The 27,961-nt window shown below is 40.0% G+C and overlaps 1 protein-coding gene across 3 annotated transcripts in view; it reads right to left on the bottom strand.

Annotated features, from left to right (window-relative positions):
• Positions 1–581: 581 nt before the first annotated feature.
• CLIC5 (chloride intracellular channel 5) overlaps positions 582–27,961 on the bottom strand; it is a 75,650-nt gene continuing 48,270 nt past the window's right edge. For 2 of the 3 annotated variants that reach the window (XM_033005015.2, XM_033005016.2), the window contains exons 3-6: positions 27,724–27,849; positions 26,451–26,557; positions 4,935–5,116; positions 582–2,723 (exon numbers count right to left, since the gene is read on the bottom strand). In XM_033005015.2, the coding sequence (XP_032860906.1) occupies positions 2,556–2,723; positions 4,935–5,116; positions 26,451–26,557; positions 27,724–27,849 (583 nt within the window). In that variant the 3' untranslated portion in view covers positions 582–2,555. Of the gene's footprint in view, positions 2,724–4,934; positions 5,117–20,820; positions 20,875–26,450; positions 26,558–27,723; positions 27,850–27,961 lie in introns of all 3 variants that reach the window. The other variant, XM_042803273.1, reaches the window with a different exon arrangement.

The raw sequence follows: 27,961 nt of genomic DNA, 5'->3' as shown, positions 1-27,961 counted from the left end.
TCTTTTAAAACAGCTGCAATTTGAAATCACTGAGATCAACTGTGTTTTGCCCCTCTTCTAGCGAAACTATAGTAAGACATAGAACATTTCAGAACCAGGGGATTCAGCAAATTGGTGAAGATTCACAGAGATGGAAGAAATCAGGACAGACCCCAAACTGGTTCACTTACCCTGCCTGAGATCTGCGGTATGTTTGGACAACCTTCTTTAAGGAGCTAAATATAGTAAGCACAGAGCAAGAATCTGCATCTGCCTCTCCATCTTCATTCAAAGATTCACTGTAACTGTGATTAAGTAAAGCCACTAATTGAAGTACAAACCTGGAAAAAGACAACTGAGAAAAATCTGGATTCTGTTGATCGGCATGCTTCTAACCAAATCATAGTGAAAGCAAAAATATCCCAGTGACCATTAATCAGATAGAAGACTTTTCACTAGAAACTAATTTGCAGAGCATTGCTAATAACACTTTTCTAAGCAGACAGAGCCATCTTGACCAGCGTGCTGAGTGAAAACAAAACCAGAAAGACAGAGGAAAGGACTGAGTCAATTAAAATAAATAAATAAATAATTGCCTTAATTTACAAAAAAAAAAAAAAAAATCACAAATAATTCCAATCTCATGAAGAAATGTTTTTAACAAGCCACATGTGCTTGTGCAGACACTTCTAATCTCATTAGATTTTTCTGGCTGCTATTAGTGTTCTCTGAGCCAGTTGATTTCTCAGCAATATTTTAAAGAGTGCAAGCCTTTGCCCTCAAGTCTAGCCCTTGTTAAAATAGTCCATTTTAAGGAGATGACTTGGGAGTTCATGGATTTTCTTCCAAGGTTTTGAAAGTTCAGAACAAATTGACCACTGCATGCAAAACAATAGTCAACCACAAACTATCTTCACAGTCAACGAGCAACATTCTGCTCCCAGCTGGGTTTTGTGTGAAAAGTGGAATAATCCCACCAAAGCAACAGGATGGCTTCAGACTGTCATCAGCATCACACGGCAGAGGCTGGCTTTCGATACTGTCTCCAGTCCTCCAGCTCTCTGGCTGCAAACAAGCCTGCTGCAAGGTTCCCCTCAGTCACAGCTCACCAGATTGGGGTTCCCCTCAGATCAGTGCAACTCTAGTAGGTCTAATCAGAAGGGGAGCCACATCGGGTCACAGCTCAGCTTTGTTTTATCCTTGAAAACAATGATAAATCGCCCCAAACTGAAAATCAACAGCCATGTGCACTGCTATACATACTAGGGCACATGAGTTTCATGCAAAAGAGCTGTCATTCTGTATTTGCTGAAGTAATGTGCAAACAATCACTAGTATAAAGCAGATTGTGTCAGGCAGATGCTACAGATAGAATAAAATAATCAGTTTTAGCAAACAGTCCTAATACAGAATCATGTAACCCAGATCAGTAAACCTTGGAGGAGTGGGACTAAGGCATCATGCATGGATTTCTGCTAGCATGCTTGCTGAATTTCTGGCTGGAAATGTGCCTCTATCTTTCAGTCTTCCCTTTTTGAGGCTCTCAAAGCAAACTTCTCCTGGGGTGAGATGATGAGTGCTTGAAAGTGACCCATCTGGAGCCCAACGCGAAGAAAGCGCTTCCGCTGCCTGGAATCCGTGTGCAGCGACAGCTTTCTCCTGCCTATCCAAGTTTCCCAAGATAGCAATTATAAAGGAACTGGCAACCATACAGTCAAGATGACAATATCCTCCGTGGTTTGGTTAGCTGTGCCAATTCCCTCTACTCGCTGGAGTCAATGTGCTGCCCCCATTATTGCTATGTCTGCGTGTCTCTACCAACTAGCAGATCCACTGGGCATTTTGGCACTAGCCCCACTCTTCCAAGGGCAGCCTGATCAATCGCTCATTCACTTTCTTCCGTTTTAAACATTCAGATCCAACAGCATCATGCAAATTTTATGCAAAGTAGCATTTGCAAGTCTGACATATTCACTCAGGCTTCCCCCTCTTGCGCCAAGTTAAAAATAAATACCCTATAATCTCTTGGGCCTGATAGAACAGAATATGTATTCAGAAAGTTTTGGAAAATATAACTGCTAAGAGCATTTCTCCTTTAGGGTCAAACTCCTTCTTTTCCCCTCTCTCTCATATTTTGCTCCTGCCTCAAGGATCTCAATAGCACTGCAGGAAAAAGTGTCCATGAAATAACCTACAAAAGAACCAGTTCTATGTGTTCCTAACTCTCTTACTTGAAATTTCAGCTAATATCCTATTTTTAAAACTCCAAAGAATACAGGTGGTTATATACCCCCAACATGAAACAAGAAACTAGTAAAGTGGACTCATTTCCAATACTGATTGTGAATAATACTAGTTGAGCCAGATCTTAGGTTCAGATTCCAAAGGGTCCACACCCCCCACACTAGAGCTGCCTTCTCTTTTCTCCAGGGAGAAGGAGATTTGTCCCTGACCAATACACTTGAACAGGTGAAGTCATAGGGATGCCAACCAGCTAGCATAATGATAAAGTATATCTTAAGGCAACAAGGAGAAGAGTCTGTAAAAAGGGGATATCGAGCCACTGCTGAGGTCAGTTAGGACTTGCTGAGCCGCTTGGCCACGTCTGCGTAGGCTTGCTCAATTTCTTTGTCTGCCGCACAGGTGTTGGTGAATTCATCCCTGGCATACGCGTTCTTCAGGTACCGCCACAGCCCTGTCATCTCTGCCGGGAACTCAAAGTTGCGGTACTTCTTTGCAACAATCTAAACCAAAGATAAAAGAGGGAAAAAAAGCATCTTGCTAGTGATATAGCTCCAGATTCCTTTTTAGGGAGCTTCTTACTCTTTCTTGGCACATAATTAAGAGCAACAGAGAGAAACACTTGGAGACTCAGGGGCTTATAATAGAAAAGCCTGAAAAGTGAACGTTGGTTGTCCCCTATCTTGCAAGGATGCTACTTAGCCTAAGGACAATCTAAATCAATGGCCTGGATACTGTAACCAAATTATGACCTTTATGGTAACTGAATTTTGTTAACTTTACCATATTGGTTTTTGGTGGGTTTTATGAGTTTTAGGTACATCACTTAAAGCTGAGACACCACATAAGAAAAAGCTGATTAGCTGAATCATAAAAAGCAAGATAGATTTAGGGGAAAGACATTAGTAACAATTATATATATTTTCATATTAACTATAATATTTATATTTAACATATTTTACATATACTGTATTCTTATTTTTAATATATGAAATATATTTTGTCAATGGTGTCAGAGGATGTAACCATCTACAGATGTTGTAAGGCTGTATCCACGTTCATGAAAAGGAAAAATTCAGGGTGGTATGGGTACCATGATTGAGAAACCAGGATGATTTAGCAGGCATTAGAAACAGGAGTATTAGGATAAACTGGGGGTGGAAACGGTTATTTCAAGACTTGTTAGACTAGGAAATGGTCTATCAAGGGAAATTTTCGATTTCTAAGAACACTCGGGCCCTTATTCAGGAAAATAGTTAAGTGCATACTTAATTTTAAGCACCTGTATAGTCCCACTGAAGTCAATGGAACTAATCTGTGCTTAAAGCTAGTTGGTTGGTTAAGTAGCTTGCTGGATTGGGATATTTTAGTTTTCCTGTAAGAACATACCATATAGAATAATCCTGTGGTGACAGAATGTACTAGCTGATAGGAAGGGATGGATTAGCTGATTTAATGAGTGCTTCCAATCTCTAATTTTTCTGACAGTATAAAATTGTTCCTGGGCATAAATTACACACATATGTGCCACAGAGTTCCCTTTTATTTTTAAAGCACATGGTAGAGCTGTTTTCCATCTCAGATTTTTTAGGACAGTCATGTTCTCAGAAGTGACTGTGATTTGGTTTTATTACCAGGACCCACTTGGTATTTTCAAGTCCAAATCCTGTCCTAAACTTCATTTAGCTAAGCATTCTTGCCTACAATGATGCTTCATACACACGAGGAAGATAAAACCTGCTGGGCAACTTAAGTCAAGATTTTCACAATTTCCAGCGCACGTCTTCCATCAAATGAAAAAGTCTTACTAATTTACCCTTTTTTTATCTGTAAAATGCATTTCAGGCAATATCCTATGGCTATGCTTGTCTGAGAAAGATTTTAATTCTCTTTCGATATCTTTTCACTTCATGACAAAGAGACAGGAACCAGTAAGAGGCCACACATTCATTTTGCATTGTCTGACTCTAACGTCACCAATGAAGATGAGCCAAAGAGCAAGCTAAACTTGTGATGATATTATCACATTTCTTACTTGGTGACTTACACGCTTTTTTTTTTTTTTTTTTTTTTTCATGTGTGCAGGCAGCTCCCAGGCAAGTTTATGTTTTGGCTCATGGAGCCAAATTAGATGCATGACTTGGTTTTAATTCCTAGCTTTCTTGCTTGCCAAGGTCTGCCAGGTACTTGCTTTATTCTAAAGAAACACGTAACGTGATAAATTAAATGCAACATTTAGAATGCAGGATGATGTACACCACTTTCACTATACCAACGACCATTGTACATCTTAAATCCTGGACCTACCAGATGGAAGAAATATTCCCCAAAAAGATGGACTGCTGCTCTTAAGTTACAAATGGGTGGGAATTGACAAAAGTTTTGACATCTCTCTTAAGAATAATGGGAACTGGGGTACTAATTAATATCAAATGCTGTTACTTGCAGCAGGGTAAAAATAAAGAGATGGGATACCTAGATCTTAATATTGTCTTTGCCACTAACTAGTGATCAGACAATTTCCCCATGTACTAAATACAAAGTTGCTTAGGTTAACTATAGGAAACACTGAGGACTAAAAGTGTGTTTCCAACTCTGCTCTTCTAGGACTTAAGATGCCTCTGCCGAAATACATGTTGGCTTTAGACAACGGCTGTCAGAGAAGTGCACTTCATTGTCACATAAGGCTTTGACCATCGCATGACATCTTTTACCTTGACAACGTGGAGTTTGGGCAGAAGGTTGCAGTCAGCAAGTGTCAGGTCATCTCCATCCAGAAACTTGCGTTTAGATACTTTCTCCTCTTCAGTGCTGTGTGTATCAATCTCCTCTGGCAGAGGGGTCCTCAGATAGTCATCCAGCTTCTTCAGAGCCTTCACCAAACCTCTTTCAAGGGCTTTGACAAAAAGTAATGAATAGGTGATTAGGGCAGCATAAGAATTATTTAGAAACACTCATTGTCAATGGCTATGGTAGTATCTAAAAAAAAAAAAAAAAAAAAAGTCAAGAAACATTTCTTTGTTGATAATTTGTGCTCCAGTGACTACACAATCTGGCAACAAAGTAGCCCAGCAAGGTGTGCCTGAGGGTAAAGCTCAACCATCAGTGGAAAAAGGGGACACGGGAAACATTGCGCCATGTATTCTGATGAGCACCAAAAAAAAAACAACCAACCAAACAAGCAAAACAGTGAAAGAAATCATGGAAGTAAGGAACAGCTTGCCAGTATGAGATACCAATAAAACACATACACCCTGTGATTTTCTTCTGGTCTGTTGAGGCTATCACACAGTAAATTGGAGATCTGTGCACCACTACATTATTTTACTAAGCATCCAGGTTGGACTGTAATAAAGAGGAATTTTTTAGCATTCCTTCAGCTCTAAAAAGTTGTAGTTTTATTACTTTTAAATCCCTTTCATAGTAATTAAAGGCAATAGCAATAATTCCAGAGATGCTAGCCAAAGCTCTATGGAGCTGGAAGATACACTACAACTGAAATTAAAGTAATACAACAATAATTAAATACAAATCTACAAAAAATAGATGATATATTCAGCAGCTGTTCACTTCAGGTTCAACTTAGGTGCAAATTCTCTTTTTGATATGTCTCAAATCAGTTATTACAGAGGAGAAGAGACTTTGGACCTCTCACTTCAATTACTAAAGACGGTGTCCTGCACCGCTGCTGGCTCCAACAAATTCCACATTTAAAATGCCACTCAGACATAATATACAGCAGAGTGAAAATTTTGTATTTAAAAATATCAACCTAGGCACAGAATTTGTGTTCTTATGTGTTATCGGCAGGATAATAGAAAAGCTTGATTGTAATAATGGACTTAGAGAAAGCTGAAATGAGTGTATGCAGGTTTGCAGGTTATTTAAACTGCAAGCACTCTGGGCAAGAAGGGCCTTTTGCATCTCTGTTCAAAGGGTGACAAGCATGATGGGGTCCTGGCCCCTGAGAAGTGCCCCAAAGTGCTAAAGCAGTATAAATAAGAAACAGCAAGAATTTACAATGTGAAAAAATAACATGACTCATGGGCTTAGGGCCAGAATTTCAGCTGGTGAAAATTACCTGCAGTGATTTATACCTGCTGCAGATCTGGCCCGGAGTCAGCATTTAAGGCCTAATCCTGTAAAATCTTGTATCTCTGAGTAACTTACTGCCATTTAACTTAGGGGAGACTACTCAATGCATCAAGCTACTCCGGCGGTGTAGCACTACAAGGCCTATGGAGATAAATATATTTATGGAGAAAAATGCAAGCTTAAACAGGCTGCAGCAATCGCCCTGCGTAGAGCAGCTTGCTGGCACAGGTAGCTCCGCTGGCTCTGCTGTCAGCCACCCCTGTGTTTTTGGCACAGAGAGAAAGGCGGCGCGTACGGGGCCATTGAGAGAGCAGGAGCTGAACACCACAGAACATGATTTCTCTGCTGCCCTAACATCCATTAAACCTTGTGCCAGTGGTGGAAGTCAGATTAAGCGGCCTGATGTCTCGCTCCCACTGAAGCCTCTTGGCCAAGCACCAGGGAACCATACCAGCTCTTTTGTGGCTGATTCTTAGACACAGTGGCAAATCCTGGCTTAATTGATTGACTGGAGAAATGACTGTGATCCAACTGAAAACACCCCAACAAACATAGCAGGGAGGGAAAGAATTTTATTTCTGAAAGCAGAGCATCTAAAGTGACTGAAGTGCTGCCATCCATAAAACAAAAGTGTTGCCATCCCTTATTTAATCAATTCAAATTGAATTTTGACACTGACATTCTGCTGTCAGATGCTGGCAGTGGTGTCTTTAATCATCTGCAGCTGTGCTCCGCCACACAACTTCTACTGAAGGGTAATAACTGCATAGCATGTAATATACCCCCATGTGGCAACACTCAAAAGATTTAGCAATCTCTTCTTGGTTTGACCCATAACACCTGTTGAATATATAGTTCTTCTTCTCTTGGTCAGCCTCAGACTATGTCCTCTTACAATGAATTCATTTAGAGACAATGGAATCGAATTACTGCGATTTGATTCAATTTTGCCCATCCAGATTTTAGAGAACTGGCTTAACACTGAGCGTTTTCCAGTATCCCCTTCACCCAGTAGGATCGTTGGTTCTCTGAGTCATCTGTGCAATATATGCAGTACCGGTACTACCTTAGAAGCTTTGGCTTAGCCCATGGGCTCAGTTAGGTCTGTGTATGAAGACAGGAGCAGCAGGTGAGATATGTTCATGTAACTTTTCTGGAACTTATTAGGGTTGGGGTTTTTTTGCTCTTACTGATATATCAAAGTGCGTCATGGCTGTCTCAAAAACAATGCCTGGAGTGAAGCCTATTTGTGACAGTGGGAAAAACATCTATCTGAATTCTTACTTGGCACTTGCATACGGCAGCTTTAGGCCAGAAATAAGCGTATGTTCAGGGTTCAACGCATCTGTGACCCAATCTACAGCCTCTGCTGGAATCCACAGGATCCTGACATCTCACAGTGAAATCACCACATGGTCAGGACCATCTCATATCCTGATAGTCAAGAACTGGACAACTACTTGTGATGCCAATGACCCCATTTAAGTAATCAAAACTCTTCTGATCCTAGTAAATCTCTCAGAACAGCCATGAAAATAGAGGAGTAGTGAACAAGGGAGAACTGCCTTTCTTCCAACTGAATAGTGACAGAATTTTGAAAACCTAGGAGAATTAAGATCCTAAAACTGCCTTTTCAAATGGAGTCTAGGTGCACTGGATCAGATTTTTAAAGCCTGTCAATGATTTTCAAGTCATTTTTTGAAATCCATATGCAAATACTCATATTGCAAATCCTAATTTCTAGGTGTCTTGCCACATTCAGATTTAGCTATATGATTTGAAGTCCTATGTTCCTTTAGAAGGTGCTCAGGGAAATCCCCACTCAAATTAGGAGGATGCATAAAAGAATCTCAAAAATATTGAAGCAAGAGGCTTACAAGTGTATCATAACAGAGAGATACAAGTGTCTAATGATGGTATGGGTGGGAGAACCCACCTTATTTTTTAATTCACCAGTTACCCCCAGAAAGGAGAGGTATCAAAAGCAGGTCAGTTTTTTTTTTCTTGCAAAAAGTTTTTGGAGAAATGCTGTGATTTTACCAGTAGCACAGGGACAGTATTTTCCTGGAAAGTGGAAGACTGAGTTTCAAATGCCTTTTCAACATGATGTCAGCCCAGGTCTGCTAGATGAGACCCCACCAGTGGAATATCAGGTAATTTGTGCAGATCTGTTGAACTCTTTCACTTTCCATAAGTGACTCTACATTCATTGTATCACAACTGAAGGTTGACACCACAGGTAAAAGTCAGGAAAACTAAATCTCTTGTTTTCTTTCTTATCTGGTTGATATTTAAGAATTATGTGAAAGGTGAAAAAATGTGAACAGAGGTCGAGAACTAACCTCCTCAGAATAGCCTACAGCTCTGAAGGTTTTGGGTCTCCACTGAGAACTTAGGGGACAGCGGGCACTCACCAGAGCAGGGGTCTTGTGAATATCAGCCACAGCACTAGACTGAATTAAGGCATTTAAAAATATGTGACTAACTAAAAGGTGACTAATTCCACATTTGTGAATGTACTACACACAGTGAATTTCAGAAGTGGATAAGCAGTTAATTCCGTTGGCAACCTATCCTCCTGAAAACATCATTGAATAACTAAACAGGACTGCTGATAAACATCTGAGGCTCCACTGCAAGTCAATGGATGGGATTAATCTTCCCTGAAGTGAGTAAGTTAAATGAGTGGGTTTTAATTAAATACCCTGAGCTTCCTCTGTAGTCAGTTGAGTCTTTTCTACACTTAGTTTAGGTGACCCCTAAATCAGCTGTTTGGAGAACTTTTCCTGAAGTGTCTAATCTCAGCCTTGCATTGTCTGGGTAATGTCAGGGTGGAGGATTCAATATTACAACGCCAAGTGGAACTATGCCTAAGAATGTGGCTCTGTGCTGCTTTTGAAATTTCTACCTCCAATTGCTTCCCCACCCTGCAGACTTTTAGTATGCACTTAGAGATCCCAGATGTGACCAGCTCTGCAAGAGGAGCCCTGTCACCAGGTTACCTGTGCAATGGCTGCAATGTCTGAACTCCTGGACACCATCTTTCTGGATAGTGAAATCACTAAGCACAAAGGCATCAGCATCGTATTGCCTCTACAGTGATGTATTTAGTATAACTTCAAATTCTAAGAAGTTCTCCCTGAGTATATATAAAATCCATGGTGGAACCATCTCGCTCACCCTTCACTACTCTGCTCTGGGCTACTTACGCAGCCAGAGACAACTCAGAGAAATCATAGTCCTGCCATGTCATCCCACTAATAGTAAACAATGATATTAATAAAAAAACCTCATAAGCTCTTTGTGATTTTCCTTCTCCCTTCAAAACTACGCTTTTATACAACTTTACTTAAGAATCCTGAGTTAGAAGCCAGAAAAATAGCACTTTCCAACCTCAAAGCAACCACAGAACACTTAATGAATATATTACCATCTGTCAAATGCACAGGGTGAGGTTCAATTTAGCTGATGATACCTAATTCACAATGACGCTCTGTTTTCAGCAAAAGGTTACTTGATGTTGAACAATGAGATTAACAAATCCTGACATGCACAGAAATACAAATAATGTAACAAAAGTTAATAATTGGCAAAATTGTGCTCTCGGTTACACTGACATAAAAGAGGAGTAACTCCGTATTGTCAACAAGCTATTCCATATTTACTCCAGTTCAACCAAGAACAGACTTTGGCTCTGTTACTCAACTCTTCAAGCAAAAACTTCCTTAAACTATTAGCCTGTGCAACTATTTCCAGGGGACAAAGAGAATTCCTTGTGTCTTGAAGTACTTATACCACAACCGAACAAAGCATTGGAAAATGTAATGCATGGAGCAATCCTGCAAGTCAAGGGGAGGGCCAGATGACAAAGATTCATTACTAGGTATTCAGGCTGAAATTCTGGCCATACTGAAGCCCATGGAAGGTTTGCTGTTGACTTCAGTGGGATTAGTATTTCTCCAGCAGCTTTTAAAGCCAAAAGGGACTATTATAATCAGTTAATCTGACCTCTTAAATAATAACAGCCATAAAACTTCCAGCGTCATCGGTCGTTTCCATCTCTATTTTCTGTGGGTCAAATAAGGCTGAAGCAAAATGGAAAGTAACTAGAAAGTAGTAAAAGAAAAATGGTTTGGAAAAAGTAAAACTGATTCAGGCTGCCCACACCCACAGCATTTGCAGAGGTCACACAAGGACTCTTCTTCCCCTTCCTTGAACTCCAAATATTTCCTTCCTTGTTTAATGTTGGGACAAGGAGAAATAGCAAAGCAGACAAAGCACATAAATGCCAATCTCTGTGGCCTGAAGGAGCCACTGTAAGGCAAATCATTCCATCCTAAAATAGCCTAGGAAAAGCTGAATTACCACCAGAGGAACCTCTCTCTCTCTCTCTTTTGAGAATAGGCAGACTGACTACCTAAATTTAAAATAGCTAAAATTAGGTGAGATGACTCCTATTTTATGTGTCTGACTGGAACCATTTGCAACATGAGGATTTTACTTGATAGTTATTATGGGAAGAGATGCAAAGCACAGAGGGCACAATAAGAACAATCTGAACAGTTGATTCTTTGGCCGAATTGAACAGAAAAATTATTTGATTTACATTAAAAGAGAGCAAAACTAGTTCAATTTTTTAAACAAACTTACAGCAAAATAACATCAGATTTCCAAACAGACATGAAAACAAAATGAAAGACATGTTTTGGGATAACTGGTTAAGGAAGTTGCGACTAGACATTCAATCATTTTCACATCACTTTTTAAATGTTAGTAATCTTCAAAATTAACATGTCATTTTCAAATTACAAAGAGAATAACCTTTAGTTTAAAAAAGTTTAAAAGAAAATACTTTTATTTTTCAAAACAAGTCATTATTCACCAAATTCCACACACATTTGCCAATAATTCAGACTACTCACACCACCCATGGCATTTTTTGTGAAATAAATATTTTGTCACAAAATATTTTCTTCAAGATGAAGTAAAATATACGTGGCCCCCTTCATAAGTGAGTACCACTGAAAGCACAGTGACAACAAGGCTTCAAAGTCATTGAAGCCCAGCAACATAATGGCTTTTGTAGCCATCATCTGAAACCACCTGAGACTGACCTCGGCAGAACTGCAAGTTTCTTAGTTGTCAAGCCCAGGCAAGTTCAACAAACAATGATCCATGTACAAAAATGAACAACGATTCCTGCTGCTACCCTGGATCACTGATTGATGCTTTTCCTTTTTACTGCTTTCTTCCACTGCCCTCCAGTAAGATTTATCCTGCAACACACGCAAATGAACTTGGTGAAATACGCAATGAGGGAAAAGGGGGAACAGTACATAAATATTCACAGTCTCACACAAACAATCTGAGATTTATTTTTCCTTTAAAAAAACAAACCACCTTTCCTGATCACTTCCAGATTCACAGAATTTGATATTATATGAGACCCAATACTGTTTTCTGGGAGGAGAGGGAAACCAGCTAAGAAACAGCAATTTAAGGTAAGAAAATAATATCATTCTACTGGTCTGACAGTCTGATTAAAGACCAGGGATTCATATTTTCACTCTCCTTTTTCTCCATCCTGCTCATTTTTTTCAGGCAAACTCAACAGAGTATTGTAACTTTAATCTGTATAGATTAATCCTTCTCACATGGAGGAGCTGTGACTGTAATATGCACACCACTGTATTACATATTGAACAGTTTATCTTCCTCCCTATGATTTCAATAAAACACTTGAGATTTTAGTTCTGCCTTGATTTCTTCTGTTTAGCCATTTAAGAGTTCAGGTACCTTGTCTAAGCTGGTTATGTAGGTTCTCTTTCTGCTCAGAGGTACTAAGCATCTCCAGGGGGCAATTCCTTCCAACTGCCTGAGACACCCGATTTAAACCGGCGTGACTCACCCCACACATGCCCTTCTTGCTGCATGAATTACAGACAAAGCCTAAAGGACTAGCTCAGACTAGACACCTAAATTTCATGGAGGAGAAGTTAGGCGAGATGAATCCTACACTTTGAATATAATTTCACAGTTCACCTAAGTGATGTAGGGTAATACCTCCCTTTTTTAAAAGAAGCTACTTAAATATTAGGACTTATTCCCCAAAGGGCAAGTACATTGCCAATTTGAGCATTGCAACATCTATTCCGTCTTTCTGAGCAACATGTGTAATGAGAGGCAAATGAGTGGGCAGTCACTAAGAGAGCCATTGGATATGCAGAAAAGAATGGAGGTTGTATGCTCCCATGCATACAAGTCATTTAGATGCCTAACTCTGGGCCAAAGGCAGTTTCTGGGTTGAGTCACCTCTCCTATTAAAGATGTTCCTTTCTGGATAAATAATTCAATATTCACTGGAACAGAGACTTGTGCATGTTCCCACAATAAAGGTAAATGCCCATACAGCCATTTTGAAAAGTTGTGATGTGTCTGTTTCTACTCACTTAATGCATCAAGGGATACTTAGCTGTGTGCACAGAAGAGAAATAGATTAGTGTCTCTTATTCCTCAACTCTACTTTCCTGGTTAGGGCTTTCTCTCAGGGGACAGGGGTTCATATTCATCCTCCAGATTAGTCAAAGCTGGGACTTGAAAAGGGATTTTTACTCATGGTCAGCGTTCAAGTGAGCATATACCAGGAGTGGGATAAATCACACGAACACACATGCACACATGGAAACAGCCACAGAACTTTGGTCATAAGCTGCCTTTCAGACACAATCTGAACCAGGCATAACAGATACATATTTTCCATATATGTTGGTGCATATGTTCTGTGTATATCCAGTGAGAGAAATGGAGGTGCTAAATCCCAGGAGCACTTCATCCAGGATTCAGAACATGGAGCTGAAATACAGCTGTTAGATACCCAAAGCAACCTTGGGAACCCAGACACATCAAAAATCTATTGATTTACTTATGGATAAGATTCACCTTGCCTAACTTCAGCCATCTAAATGTTCAGCAATTAGTCCAACCTAGTTGTCCAAGTCCCCTTTATAGATGGCAATAAAAGACAGGCACCTCTAAAGGAAGTTCTCACAGTTTTAGATCCATATTTTATGACAAATCAAACTGCCCTTTAGAAATGGATTTATGTCCCTCTCCATTGCTCACAAAAGAAGCCAGAATTATTGAATGACTAACGTATAACTTTCAGACAGACTTAGCTGAGATGATCCCTCCCTTAACATCCCTCTTCCCTTCCCTCCTCACCGCAGCACAAACCTTTGATAATATGGATTGATTGATTAGAGCTTCATGCCAAATATTTAGGACATTTTGACAGACCTGTCTCAAAAACTCCACTTGAGTCCCCAGGTACATTTTCTTAAGAAAGAGCATTATGATCCAAGGGTTAAGAGGTTACCCAGATTTAGGAGTCCTGAGTCTCTTATTTTCAAGCTCTTCTACATGACCTTATATAAATTATTTAAAATCTCTGCCTTGCAACTTACTATATACACACTAAGGATAACAGCACTCTTCAGCCACAAACTTTACATTGGTAAAAGCAGTAATGCACCAATCGTGGATTTACGTTTCAGGTTAGAGGGGGATAAACATTAAATATAACAAAAGGAAGATGCATCATCCTATTTTTGTGATACCTTCTGTCCTACTCCCAAATTAAGCCTAATGAAACAGGTGAATCCATAATGTCTTTTAAAAGAAAATTAAAAACTTATTTTTCAAGCATCTAAAAAGTTTGCTTTGACTTGTTTCTAGTTTTAGACTGAAAACTCAGGTTTCTTCCTTCCCTTTTCTTATTCAGTTTTACAGCGGAAGCAAGAAATAAATGTAATACTTGTTATCATGAAGAATGCAATAGGAGCACCTTCAAATGCTGTTTTTTAAGAAGAAAACCCAGGTGTTCAAATGACACCAAAAGAAAGGTTCATTTCCAAGTCTGTTAGGAGCCCAAGCGACCCTGAGGGCCGGAAGCAAGTGAATGTAAAACTACTGGCCTACAAGTGCCCCAGGAAGAACAGTACCTAACTTGCATTTCACAAATCATCATAACTCTGTAGCAGCACGTAAGTGACAAGCATTATTTCTAGAGCATGTCCCCGAGGGCCTAATCCTAACCTCTGTGATGCTACTCTTGTGCAGGTGTCCTTAAACCAACTTCAGACAAGCAGCAGCTGATTTGCATCAGAAACCTGAAAAAAAAAAAACATCAGGACCTGCAGATTATAAACCCATATATTTATAATATGAGTTTATCACCCTGGTATCTTGATTTTTAAGATGTTGTGTGTTTACTCAGAGTGCAAAGTTTTGGTTTACTACTAAAAAGCAAACAATATAATACTGGAACTAACTAAGAAAAACTAACTATATGTTTCTGCATTAAATGAAGTGTAAAGTTAACTTCTCGTAGAGTGCAACTGCACTTTAGTGACAGTGCTGTGGGGACCCCTTGTGTTCTTGTATTTAAGCAAAAAAAAATTATTCCTCTAACAGGCTGTTGTTGCTTGCATCTTTAATATATTTTTTTTTTCAACCCCAGGCATACAGAGGAATAAAGTTTGCCTTTGTTTACACCAGGATAACCCCTATTGCACCCCACCTATTTCAACTACGTTATTTAATTTCAGCAGTGGTGAAGACACATGAGGGAAACATACTGATGCCTAGATAGCAGCACATGAAGAAGAATTTTTAAAGTTTATTGAGTTCCCAAATCCCTCAGTTCACTTAGCAAATCTCAGTCTCAAACAGTTTTATTTTAATGTTTCCATTATTTTCTGCCTTTTGTGTTCAAAAATTGTTACTCAGATACAAAAAAAAAACCCATGAGACGATGAGATTTACAAATGATTCACATTTTAATTCTTTTCCATTGTTTCTCTGGTTTTGAGATTTTTTTTTCAAGCTCCATGAAATGACTTTGGGATCACTGTGATTATGCCTCAACTTAACCTCTCTGAAAGGAGCAGAAGCAGTAAGAGTTATAATTATGTCTGGATGTATGAAAAATTTTCAAGTACTAATAGGGAGATCATATTCCCTCTGTTGCAACTGTACTGTTGCGACAAGTATTAAGAAAATTTTTCCCAGTTCTGATGTCCCCAGTTAAAAAAGGCTTTGGAAATTCCAGCAAGAGGTCAAAGGAGACCAATAATATGATCTTCAAGGACTGGAAAACAAGCCTCAGAATGTCAGGTTTGAAGAGTCTATTTGCTCAGCTTATCAGAGAGAAGGCTGAGAGGCCAGTGTGCACAGATGGTCACCTATGGACAAAATAGCTGGGAAGTGTGAGGGAGTTCTTCAACCTTACTGACAAAAGTGTGAAAATGTCTAATGGTTAGAAGTTGGACAAATTCAATTTCCATGTTGCCAAAGAAATTAAATATTTAAGGAACAAACAAGGAGAGGGGGGTGGTGGACTTACTTCTTGGGGTGTTTATAATGAGACTAAGAAAACACAGGCTTTAATCCAGTTCTAGCAGAAATAGGAGAAACTGTGATGGAGAGGGATAGAGTTGCATGGGCAGGTCATGGAACTTTAAAATCCCTCATATAACCTTCTAGGTCTTGGAACAACGACTGAGGTAGGTTGACTGTGCCACCACCAATGTGACAGAGAATTTGCTACTCAGAATTAAGACAATGACTGTAATTAAATCTCATGCTTCAAGACTTAAAATGCTTGAAAATATCACTATATCTTTTCTCTCAATATGCAGTTAATCGGATGCATTACAGGGCTTATCCATGGCTGTCAAGTCATTGATAGAGATGGCAATGGCTGGACCAATGCTTTGGAGAGGTGCAGAAAGTCTTGCTGAGTAGATGCCTTCTTCACTTGTTCGGTGTTGTCCTGATTCCAGGTGAAGGTCCAGGAAATATTTGTTTTTCAGCTTTGACTGTCAGAAGCACCAGGGATTCACCTTTCCCTGCAGTTCAGAATACGGATCAGCTATTGCCATCTGCCAGGCACCTCTCAACCAGTAAATTCCCCCCTTAGAGGGGCATTGTGCACCAAAGACACTTCAGTTTCTCCTGTTCTCTGCTCCGATGGAAAAATTCTATACTAAAGGATGAAATACCAACATGTTTGCTCAATGGGCAAAACTGACTGGGGTGTGATTTGCAGGAGAGCATATAAATAATTGAAAGGTCCATCTAGCCTCAAACTCCATGAAATTCTGATTTTTTTTCTTCAATCAGAAGAACTATGCGCCTCCAATTCCCATTTAGTCACCTTATTCCCAGCACTGTTTACAAGCTAAAGGTCAACTATTTACAATCTGATCTAATAAAGAAAATTAGCAGCATCGATTTTCATTTATGTCTCATTCTTCTCTTCCCTGTTGTTTTATGAAGAACATTTGCATGCATAAAAGAAAAAATCTGTTTTGGGAAAGACAGATTCTGGGCCAACCCTTCTCCCTTTGAAGTCATCAACAGTTTTGCAAACTGACTTTCAGGAGCCAGTCACTGGGCTCTCTATCATGTGATAGCTTGCTCTACAATTGCTAAATATAAGCCTGTGAACAATCCTCTCGGGGCAATAAGACCAGCTGAGTGTTTAAATTTGGACATTTGCTTATATAATATTTGGTCACTTTACTGAGTAAGGCCATAACTTCATCTAAGTCCTTGCTGTGGGGAACATACTTAAGATGCACCAAGTACATTGCAATGAGGGGAGTTACCCACCAGTGCGAAACCATAGAGCAATGAAGTTAAAACTCAATTCTAAATAATAATGTAATTTAGATCTCCCATTCCAGCAGCGAGGCGCTTAATTCCTCCCAGGACTGCTGCTGCCAGATTGCTCTAATCCACTTCCAGCTGTGCTACTGCTCCTGTGTGTGAGCATGGGAGCTCAGCTGGGAAACAGAACAAAGCATCCCAGTAAAGCCAGCAGCACTTGGAGGAATATTCAAACACACAGGGGAAATAATTCCCTCTTAAAGAAGAGCGCTTGCCAACTACTGTTCCCATTGTAAGTATTTTAGTCTAGGCCTGGCCTGTGCATATAGGCTCTGATTCAGCAAAGGCTTGAGAACATGCCTTAATCTGAGTATATTATTAACCTCATTGCCCTCAGTATATATTGTCAACTGGTTTTTAGGGGTTTGCTTATTCTGTGTCTTGAATTTGTATAAATATATATATTCTTTAATTTTTTCCTCTATCTCCCTATGGTATGCTAAGGCTTCAGAGCAACTTCAGCACAGATGTGTCATAAAATTATGTCTGCTAGTACATTAATTGTAAATATTTACTGTTCCCAGAATGGCTGCATCTCAGACTGTTAATCAGGCGTACCAAGTCCCTGCCTTGGAGGGCTTGCAGTCTGAACACATCCAGACTTACACAGAGTTTTGTTTGTTTTTTTTTTCAAATAGTATTTTTCACATTTCCATGAGGAAATCTTCACACCTTAATTAGCAATGTCTTAGAAGAAGGAAAAACTCTAAATTATAGAAAAGTTCAGGAACATTTCCTAGTAAGGTACGTATCTCTGAGATTAAGATGACAGTTTGTTATCATTTTAGAAAACTGAAAACCTCTTCCTTCCAATGGCGTAAAATTTCAGTTCTTAGTTTTGGCAGGTCAAAAGATAGTGGTCCTTAAAGCTGTCACTGGTACCAGGCAGAATATTGATGGCTCTGGGCCTCCAGCCAGCATGATTTTGAGGAGAACTTTCAAAGAGTTATTTCTCAAGCAAACTTATTTTGCAAACTTCTGTTTCTGAGCATTTTAGAATCAGTCTTTGATTACTGGGCAGAAAGCAGATACAGCAATTTAGGACAGATGATAAATGCAACTTGCGCCACTACTTAACAAGTTAGCACACAGCTATCACCACCGTTTTAGTGGTCTTTTATGTGTGTTTTTATAAAGAGACAGAATGGAGAACAGTTTTATTAACATATCATGAGTGAGTTATATGGGTCATCCCAAATGAATGGCAATAAAAGCTTTATATCACACTCACCAACATGTATTTGGTACTTTATGTGCCACAAATGTTGCAGAAAAGCTATTTTACATATGTTTTAAAGACTGGGTATTTTTTATATTAAAACTGGTTTTGTAAAGCTGCCAGGCACTTTAGCTACCACGAGCCCAACAGTATTCAGCTCAGAGGGAGCCATAAAAACTTGTTTAAAATGTTCTGAAATAGCTTTTTTTTTGTGCTTCAAAATGCCAAAGTTAAAGATCTGTCACCCTGCTATGTTCCATCACAAAGCAAGTCCTTTTCTCTAAAATAATTTTTAAAGCTATTTCTAGTCCTTCCTGGTTGCACGACAAAGAAAACTTAATATCATCACAGCATAGGACAAATTGTGACTCATGCTGGGCCTTGGACAGGTGTGGGGTTTTGTAGTGGAAAATGGAATTCCTGCGACTAAAGAGGAAGAAGGAAAAAATTTAATGGCAAGTAGATACAAAGACATCTCACACACATATATATTTATACCTATATATTTACATGGCACCTTGAAAATCTGTGCAGAAGCTATAAAGCATTAATGTTTGTCATGAATTAGAGCCTGATCCAAGATGCCTGTCACAGGAAACTCCCCATCAATACCAGGATATTCAAACAGCTTTTTAAACTTGCTCTGTCAAAGTCAAGAGGATCTTTGCCAGGAACTTTGCTGAGCACGGGGCGAAGACTTTAGGCACAGAATAGGCCTGAAGGATTAAAGACTCAGGACAAGCTGTACCACATTTATAATTACAATCTGACCCTTCTGGATGTGAGAAGCCAGGCTGGAAGGCAGAGAGGTGACCCTCAGCCCTTCCCACCATGCGTGGGGATGCTTTGGGGACAGATGCTTTGTTCTCCTACACTGACCTGCTGCTGGAGATCAGACCAGACTGCTCTTGTCAGGATGACACAGGCTGACCCACAACATCAAGAAGCTCCTACCCCAGCTACTTACATCAGCTCAGGTGCCACAAAGGGTCTGCACCACAGAGCTGTTATTACTGTAAATATTTTACGCAGGGTTTTGGAGTGAACTGATTTTCTGCTTATTTAAGGAGGCATGGGATGGCTTCTAGGAAGGATCAGAGCACACCATTCAGCCTGTGCATGTACCTATGCTATGGGTCTGACTCTTTTCTTAGCAGGAGTAACTCCACAGCATAAAACTGATGTTGGCCAGTTCCTATATCCAGCCCTATATGTGTGTGTGCATATCTGCTGTACACATACATCCACAGCACACAGAGACAACTTCCCACATCACGCACTTAACCACAAAGTGTGATGTAGCTACCGAAAGAGGTGAACGGCATTTAATCACATGTAAGTTAATGATTTAAATGCGCTTTTATTTTTGGACTCTTGATGTAAATCCAAACCAGACAAGTGGAGTCCTCTGGTCAGACGGCTGGAAATTCCTCTGCATGAAATCCTGTTGGTGGTCTCCCAGCTCAGAGCCTTCTGAAGAGCCGTACAGTGAAATATCCTTCCATACCACTAATGAATGCGCCCACCCACACTGGAGCTGGTACCCCCTAAGAACTCAATTCAAGAACAACTTTTTAAACTCATAAATGAAATCAAAGGGTTCATTCTGTGAGCCAAAAACTTACAATTTTAAGGCGGGACAGTTAATGGGTGGCTACTATAGGTTGTCCCCTTGGTTCACAGTATACAGTCTCACAAAAAAAACTAATAAGCAGGATAGCAAATATGTACATAACATTGCAATTAATTAAATTTCATCCTCCTCCAATGAATACATAAGTTGTTGCTACCCTGGTTACTGTATAGAGCTTGAGTGACTTGCTCAGCATCAACCAAAGGAACTAAAGTAAACTCACAAGATCTTGGTTTACTTTCCTGTGCTCAGACAAGATCTCCTTCTAGATATTAAACAATCACTAAACAACCAAAGACTCGGAATTTGCCATGAAAACTTGAGCAAGAGAACCCGGGAAATAATTTTTAAGACTACTGCCACTAAACTCTCCGAAGGACTCCTGTTCTTGTGTGAACAAGCACTTGTTGTTTCAAGTATGAGCAGTGAAGCCTGGTGGCAAAGGCTGGAGAACTGAATAACCCGGCTGTGCTACCAAAGCGAGGCACGGATCTAATCCCACAATGAGGAGATATCACTCCTTCGGAGAGGCCTGTTATAAAATTATCGAGTGACACAGGGGGTGGAAGGAATCAAGCCCGTTGTAATTGAAGTGACTTGAAATAATAAATGCACACACTTTCTTTAAACACAGCTTGCCACATCCTGAGAATCTGGAATCAATTCCTTCTCTTTCAAGAAGCTTAAAAGTGGTGGAACTTTGATATGGCATCAGCATGTTTGCTTCTGGGCTTACAGCCCTCGCCAGCCTGTTCCAAACCTTTCAACGTTTTTATATTATAAGACAGAAAAGTTAGGAAAACAAAGATGGAAAAAAAGAATCAGAAATTCAGGGAACTATTAAATCAGGGCAGCCTAGCTGCCAAATACCTTTGGTAAGTAAATGAATCATGATCAATAACATATTGCCATACAGACTTACAGAAGAAGGTTATCACCTGCTTCTGTGCCAGGCATAAAACATAACGGTGTGTGGCTGATGAAGTACTGCATGAATCCAGAAAAAAAGTACTATTTTTCTCCATAATGTTAATGCATTTTACTTCAAAGTAACTTCAACGCATCCAGAAAAAACATTATTTTTTCAATTAAAACTTTGTCAAAATCGATAGGCTACTATGAAACTCTTCTCTTCTGATGATGTTGCATCTGTGAGAGGAAACTGTCTTGATAGAAGAAAACTTATTTTGTTAAGGGGTTGTTTCAGCCCTGATTACAAAGCTGCCTGCTTTATATATTCACATATTTGCCAGCAGAGGGTATCACAATCTTAGAAACAAACAGACATGTATCATTGTGTCTATTCATTTACGTGTAAGAATTCAGACACACACTAAACCGAAAAAATACAAATCTTTTTTTCTTCAGTAACTATTATCAGAAAAAAAAAAAATAATCATTTAGCTACTTAAAGGCTACAGAGTCTGCTATCAGTACCACCTCACCACCTCTCTCAGGATTGGAAATATTGTACTGATGTAGCCAAGTGATGGCATCACTTGAAGTCTGAAATTGTTGCATGACACTGGCTGTAAGCCCTCCTGTGAGGAACATCAGCCTGGGCTTATCTTTAGTGTGCATTAGGTTCTCATTATTTCTTACATCCATTATCCTCATACTGCATATACTGCATAAATCTTATTAACTATCTCAACCACTTCACGCCACTTTCCTGCAAAGATGTAATAGCCACAGGCTGTAGTGAGAGCTCATGTTACATAGACCGCATGATCTCTGCTAAAACAGTATGCTATGAAGAATGATCATATATAATTACACCTAACCCACACTTCTCATAGCTAGATATAGGCTGATGCTACAAACTTCCAGCCTGATATCCCATGCATTAATGAATTCAACTACCTGACTCCCAAGTTAAGGGAACACAATTTAAACAACCTGATGTTTGATGTTTTAGCTTACTTGGTATCCAGCACTCCCCTATGCCCAAATAAAATAAATTAAAATTATTTTTATATAACAGTCTGGGTTCTTCATTCTATTTCAGCTTATTAACAAGTCTTTTTCAATTTGTGTATTTTGATCATGTGCAACTGATGTCCCAGTCACTGGTGTGACTTTCCAGATTAAGCCAAGAGTTTGAGTCAGCCATAGGTAGGAGCTGATACAGAGGATGACTGTGAAAAAATGTATTGCCTTTATCTGAGAGCTGGGGTGTACAGGAACCATTTAAGATAAACATAAACAAGGGCAACAAGAAAAGCTTCTATAGGTACATCATTGATAGAAGGAAAACTAGGGAATATGTGGGCTCTCTCCAGAAGGAAATGGGAGACCTGGTTACCCAGGATATGGAGAAGACTGAGGGACTCAACGACTTTTTTGTCCCAGTCTTCACCGCCAAGGGCTCAAGCCACACCATTCAATATGCAGAAGACAAGGACAGGAACTAGGACAATGAAGAACCAACCACTGTAGAAGATCAGGTTCAAGACCATCTAAGGAACCTGAAGGTGCACAAGTCCATGGGACCTGATGAGATGTATCCACAGGTCCTGAGGGAATTGACAGATGAAGTGGCTAAGCCGCTATCCATCATATTTGAGAAGTTGTGGCAGTCCAGTGAAGTTCCTACTGACTGGAAAAGGGGAAACATAGCCCCCATTTTTAAAAGGGAAAAAAGGAAGACCCTGGAAACTACAGGCCAGTCAGTCTCACCTCTGTGCTCAGCAAGATCATGAAATGGATCCTCCTGGAAACTAAGACACATGGAAAATAAGGAGTTGATTGTAATGGCCAGCATGCCGTCACTAAGAGCAATTTGTGCCTGACAAATTTCGTGGCCTTCTACGACAGGGTTACAGATTTGGTGGATAAGGGAAGAGCAACTGACATCACCTACCTGGATTTGTGTAAAGTAATTGACACTGTCCTACACGACATCCTTGTCTCTAAATTGGAGAGCCATGGGTTTGATGGATGGACCATTTGGTGGATAAGGAATTGGCTGGATGGTCACACTCAGAGAGTTGCAGTCAATGGCTCAATGTCTGAGTGGAGAGCAGTGATGAGTGGCATTCCTCAGGGGTCAGTGTTGGGACTGACACTGTTTAACATCTTTGTTGGAGACATGGACAGTGGGATTGAGTGCACTCAATCAAGTTTCCTGATGACACCAAGCTACGTGGTGCAGTGACATGCTAGAGGGAAGGGACAGCATCCAGAGGGACCTGGACAGGCTGGAGAAGTGGGCCTGTGCAAACCTCATGAAGTTCAACAGGGCTAAGTGCAAGGTCCTCCACATGAGTGGGGGCAATCCCAAGAACAAATCCAGGCTGGGCAAGGAGTGGATTGAGAACAGCCCTGCAAAGAAGGACTTGGGGGTATTAGTGGATGAAATCTTCACTATGAGCCAGCAATGTGTGCTTGCAGCCCAGAAAGCCAACTGTATCCTGGGCTGCATCAAAAGAAGTATGGACAGCAGGCCAAGAGAGGGGATTCTCCCCCTCTGTTCCATTCTCATGACACCCCCCTGCAGTTGTGGGTCCAGCTCGGGGGCCCCCAACAGCAGAAGGACATGGAGCTGCTCAAGCAGGGCCAGAGGAGGCCACGAAGATGCTGGGGGGGCTGGAGCAGCTCCCCTGGGAGGCCGGGCTGAGAGAGTTGGGGGGGTTCAGCCCGGAGAAGAGAAGGCTCTGGGGAGACCTTGGAGTGGCCTCCCAGGGCTTAAAGGGGGGCTTATAAGATGTGGACAGACTTTTTACAAGGGCACGTAGTGATAGAAAAAGGACAATGGTTTTAAACTAAAAGAGGGTAGATTCAGACTAGATATAAGGAAGAAATTCTTTACTGAGAGGGTGATGAGACATTGGCCCAGGGTGCCCAGAGCAGCTGTGGCTGCCCCCTCCCTGGAAGGGTTCAAGGCCAGGTTGGATGGGGCTTTGAGCAACCTGGTCTAGTGGAAAGTGTCCCTGCCCGTGTCAGGGGGGTTGGAACTGGGTGATCTTTAAGGTCCCTTACAACCCAAACAATTCTATGATTCTGTGATTCTATAAAACAGCAATCTCTGTCCTTTTTTGATCTCACCTGTGCATATGGAAAGAGAGAAAGAGACGTTCTCCTAATTAATTACATTTTATGTTTATAAAATTATTTTTATTATTACAGAACTATATATAACTGCTTCTGCTGTCATATAGGAAAGATAATGCATTAGAACTTGCTGCAAAACTACATGTAACAGATCAGGACTAGAGCCCCAGATCCCTTTGTGATTGGTGTTGCAATTTTTAAAATTATGAATTAAAAAAGAAATAGGTTAATTAGGAAATATGTATGAAGTGGTGCTGGACTTTCCTTTTTGCACATAGTCTTCACTGCTCAAGAAATCTGACACAAATACCTTTTAATTAAATCATCATCTGCCATCAAAATTAGCCTTCAGAATAACTGCTGTTGGTTCAGATGAACTGGATAGGAAAGTGGGTAAAATGTCCCTGGGATAAGGGAAAAGCTATTCTTGCTTAGCCCTTGAAGACTGGAAGTCACTTGTACTGCTGAAATTGAGGTCTACTTCCTGCGTGGCGTAAGTCTGCACTGGTAGGCCCAAAGACTCTGAGCTCCTCAGGTACTTTACTCCTTTGATAGAAAGAACAAAGTATTACTTATACTCTGCTTGTCACTACTTTATTCTCCTTGCACTGCAGCACTCCAGCTGTAAAAAATTAAGCTAAAAACTTTTCTTTACTTCAAAGAGGAAAGTTAAGTATTGGTATGTTCAGAGATTGCAATCTGTCTGGATATCACAAGAGCACGAACCAGCTAACAAAATGGAGTGAGGATGCTTGCAGGGAACAAAGATTGTTGCTCTCTTGCAGCTTAACATCTCTTTTATCTATGACCTTGGTGTGCTTAATGACCATTGGGAAGCGTTTTCCTTTTATTCTCAAGAGTACCTAAACCAAGAATTTGTTAGGCAGAACTAGGGAAATCTCCCATTAATCACACTGCAGCTAGTAAAAATATGGAGACCTGACCATGAGCACTTTGCAGGGTTAGATTCATTATCTCACAGTAGCGGATATCTGACACTAAGTTCCAGCTCTTGTTATGGCCATATGCAGACACCTTTAGGACAGCCATTTATTACTGGCTGGAGCTGCCAGCCCTTAGGAGTTTGGGGATTTGCATATTGCAGTAACTGAAAAGTGACATGTTGGGATTATGCATGTGGACAGATATCCATGGCTGTTCTAGAGTGCAAGGGGCAGCACAGCTGAATTTAAGATTTACAGTTGCAGAGCAGACCATAAAAATTCCTTGTAAACAGCCAAGATATTTTATTTTCACTGCAACATCTATTTTATCTAACTCTTAATTTATCTTCCTTTAACAGCTTCTTACAGAGGTTATCTGAGCATCCCATTAGCATTAGACAAAAAAAATAACTTTTTAGCATCCCTGAGAAGTAAAGCACTATAATTATTTCCTTCTGTTAACAATGCAAAAATATTAAGGAGCAGATTGCTATCTAACATAAATCATCATTTACCCATTTTCATCTCATGGGTCAGCCCCAGGCAATGAAATATAATCACATAGATGAAATCTATGGCAGAGCTGGAACCTGAAAAAATCTAGTCTTCTCTGAATGGTATGATATGAATGCATGGTGTTTAACATGCCTTGGGTCTCTGTCTGTGAAACTAGTAATATAAGGTAAGATGTACATCAGTGAGTGACTGCAAATATTGTACCAGATCATCTCAAGAGATATGGCAGTGTAAATCCATTAGCTTTCATGGAGAAACTGGAACTTAGACCAGCTGTAGTCTTGCCTCTTTGAGGGGAAAGGAATGTGGAGAAAAAAAGCAATTTGATTAAGAAAACAGTGTAGGATGCATGTAAATATGCATGGCATCCAGCTTCTGGGGGGGTTATTTCTTTTGACACACAAACATGTGAGGAAAAATCTGGCCCTTACAGAGTGCAATTACATTTCTTAAAGTCACTTATTTCATTTAATTACTTTAAATTTAATGTCTGGATACAACTCAGTTTATATGAGCAAATTAGCCATAACAGCATAATATAATCATGAGGTAAGTGGACCAAGTGTCTGATGGCCACTTTTAACAAATTATGAAGGGTCAGGGCACAAGTTGCTCTCACCCAGTCATTTACTGCTAAATTTTTAGTACTAGCATTGTTTTGGGTCCAGTCAACACACACTCCTCTAAAGCAGTGCCTGGGTAAAGTAGGGGAGGTAACATGGTGACCAACCACTTTCAGTAAGCAGTATGGGATCCTGTTCTGGTGAGGAAGCTGGGCTGTATGGATAGGAGCCATGACGTGACATTTAGTAAAGGGGCTACTAAACACTCAGTGGCCTGTTTTATTTACTAGCATAGATGTAGTTAATTCAACTGCAGACGTGAATTGAGTCCACCGAAACGACCATGTCAAACTGATCAGCAGCAGTACCTGATGTCATGCGAACAGAGTTTAGAATAAAACGATATGAAAATGGCAAAATTATTCCACTTCTAAGCACATAAACTCCCTGGAACATTTGGTAATGATCCTACTCACCAGCATTATCCTGCTGCTTGGTATTTTTGATGTATGCAGAAAATTTTGAAAAGATATCAATTCCAGCAGTATTTGATTCCCGGTGCTTAGCAGCCAGCTTGGGGTACCTGAAAGGGGAGAAGCAGTGTGGAGAGTAACATCCTGTTATCAGCAACATAGTGATGATTACAAATACACTGATCCAAGATACAGTGGCCTTAAATAAGAAAGAAGCATAAATTTCCAGAAAGGTGCAGGGGATTTCGGCAGCCAGTTCTCTCTATTATGAATGGCAGTGTGTCTAATTCCCTATGCTGAAAAAGTACTCCAGGATGTAATAATAAGGCATGTTAGTATTACCCAGGTGAAGGAACATAAAGTTTTCAGTCTCTGAATTGTTTTTTATAGACATCTGGTGCAAAGGAATATATCGATTTGAAAGACCAACACAAACTAACAACTCCTACTGACTTCAGTGGTCTTGGACCAGAGTATAGAAAATTTACATATCTGATCTCTTGCCTCAGGACTGGACTATAGCTGCTGATTCACTTGGAGGTAAAACACTCCATGAGGAACCAAGCCACTTTTCATTGATTCATAGATTTTAAGGTCCAAATCACAAACCAATAATTTTTTTTTCCCAGTATCCTTGTATTAAGTCCAAAACTTTTTACTAAGTAAGGCATATCTGGTAAATCTAAACCCTTCCTTGGTAGCTTGTTCCAATGGTTAATCATTCATACTGAAAAAATCTGTGCCTTATTTCTAATCTGAATTAGTTTGGTTAGAACTCCCAGTCATGGGCTCTTGTCATTTCTTGACTAGAATAATGAGCACTTTTCTGACTCCAAAGCCTCTCATACTCTGTAATCAGTTTCCCTTCCAACCTTTCTAATACACCATACAGCTCAGAAACCTCCAGTTTTTTGCTGTAAAATGCTTTTCCTGGCACAGATATTTTTTGTGGCAATTCTCAGCATCTATTCCAAGTTATTTTTAGTTTTGTAAAATGTGGACACCAGACCCCTACAAAATTTTTCTAGTATTGGTCTCCTTAATTCTGCATACAAGGGCATCCTGAAATGTGTACAGAGAAAACATTCTGCAGTTATTAGTCATAAGAGTAACCTTCACACATGGAAGTCATCTCACTGAAGCCAGCAAGTTTCATAAATAAATATTACTCCTGTAAGTAAAGATTGTAGGAGGGAGTGCTTTTTAGGAACTCCTCTTAGGACATCTTTCATTCCTAGGAAATGGAATATTGACTGAAAAAATCCCAAGTTCTTACTTTGGAGGTGCAAGAGTCTCTTCCAAGAATTCCTCAATCTTGTTAACATCTGTCTTGACTTCTCCATTAAAAGTCAAGAAAGGTGGGTGAGTCCCAGGAGCCAAATTGTGTAGGTCAGCTGGCTTTCTGCAGAGAGAGAAAAAGCCATGAAATCACTAATCTTTATGGTCAAGGTAGTTGCACAGATATTTATACTTTCTACAAAATCAGTTTGCTCTTCTGTGGTTTTTTTTTCCTT

Source organism: Tyto alba, unplaced genomic scaffold (genome assembly GCF_018691265.1).
Source record: "Tyto alba isolate M040663 unplaced genomic scaffold, T.alba_DEE_v4.0 Super-Scaffold_40, whole genome shotgun sequence".
Classification (NCBI taxonomy): domain Eukaryota; kingdom Metazoa; phylum Chordata; class Aves; order Strigiformes; family Tytonidae; genus Tyto; species Tyto alba.
This window is presented reverse-complemented; position numbering and strand designations above follow the sequence as displayed.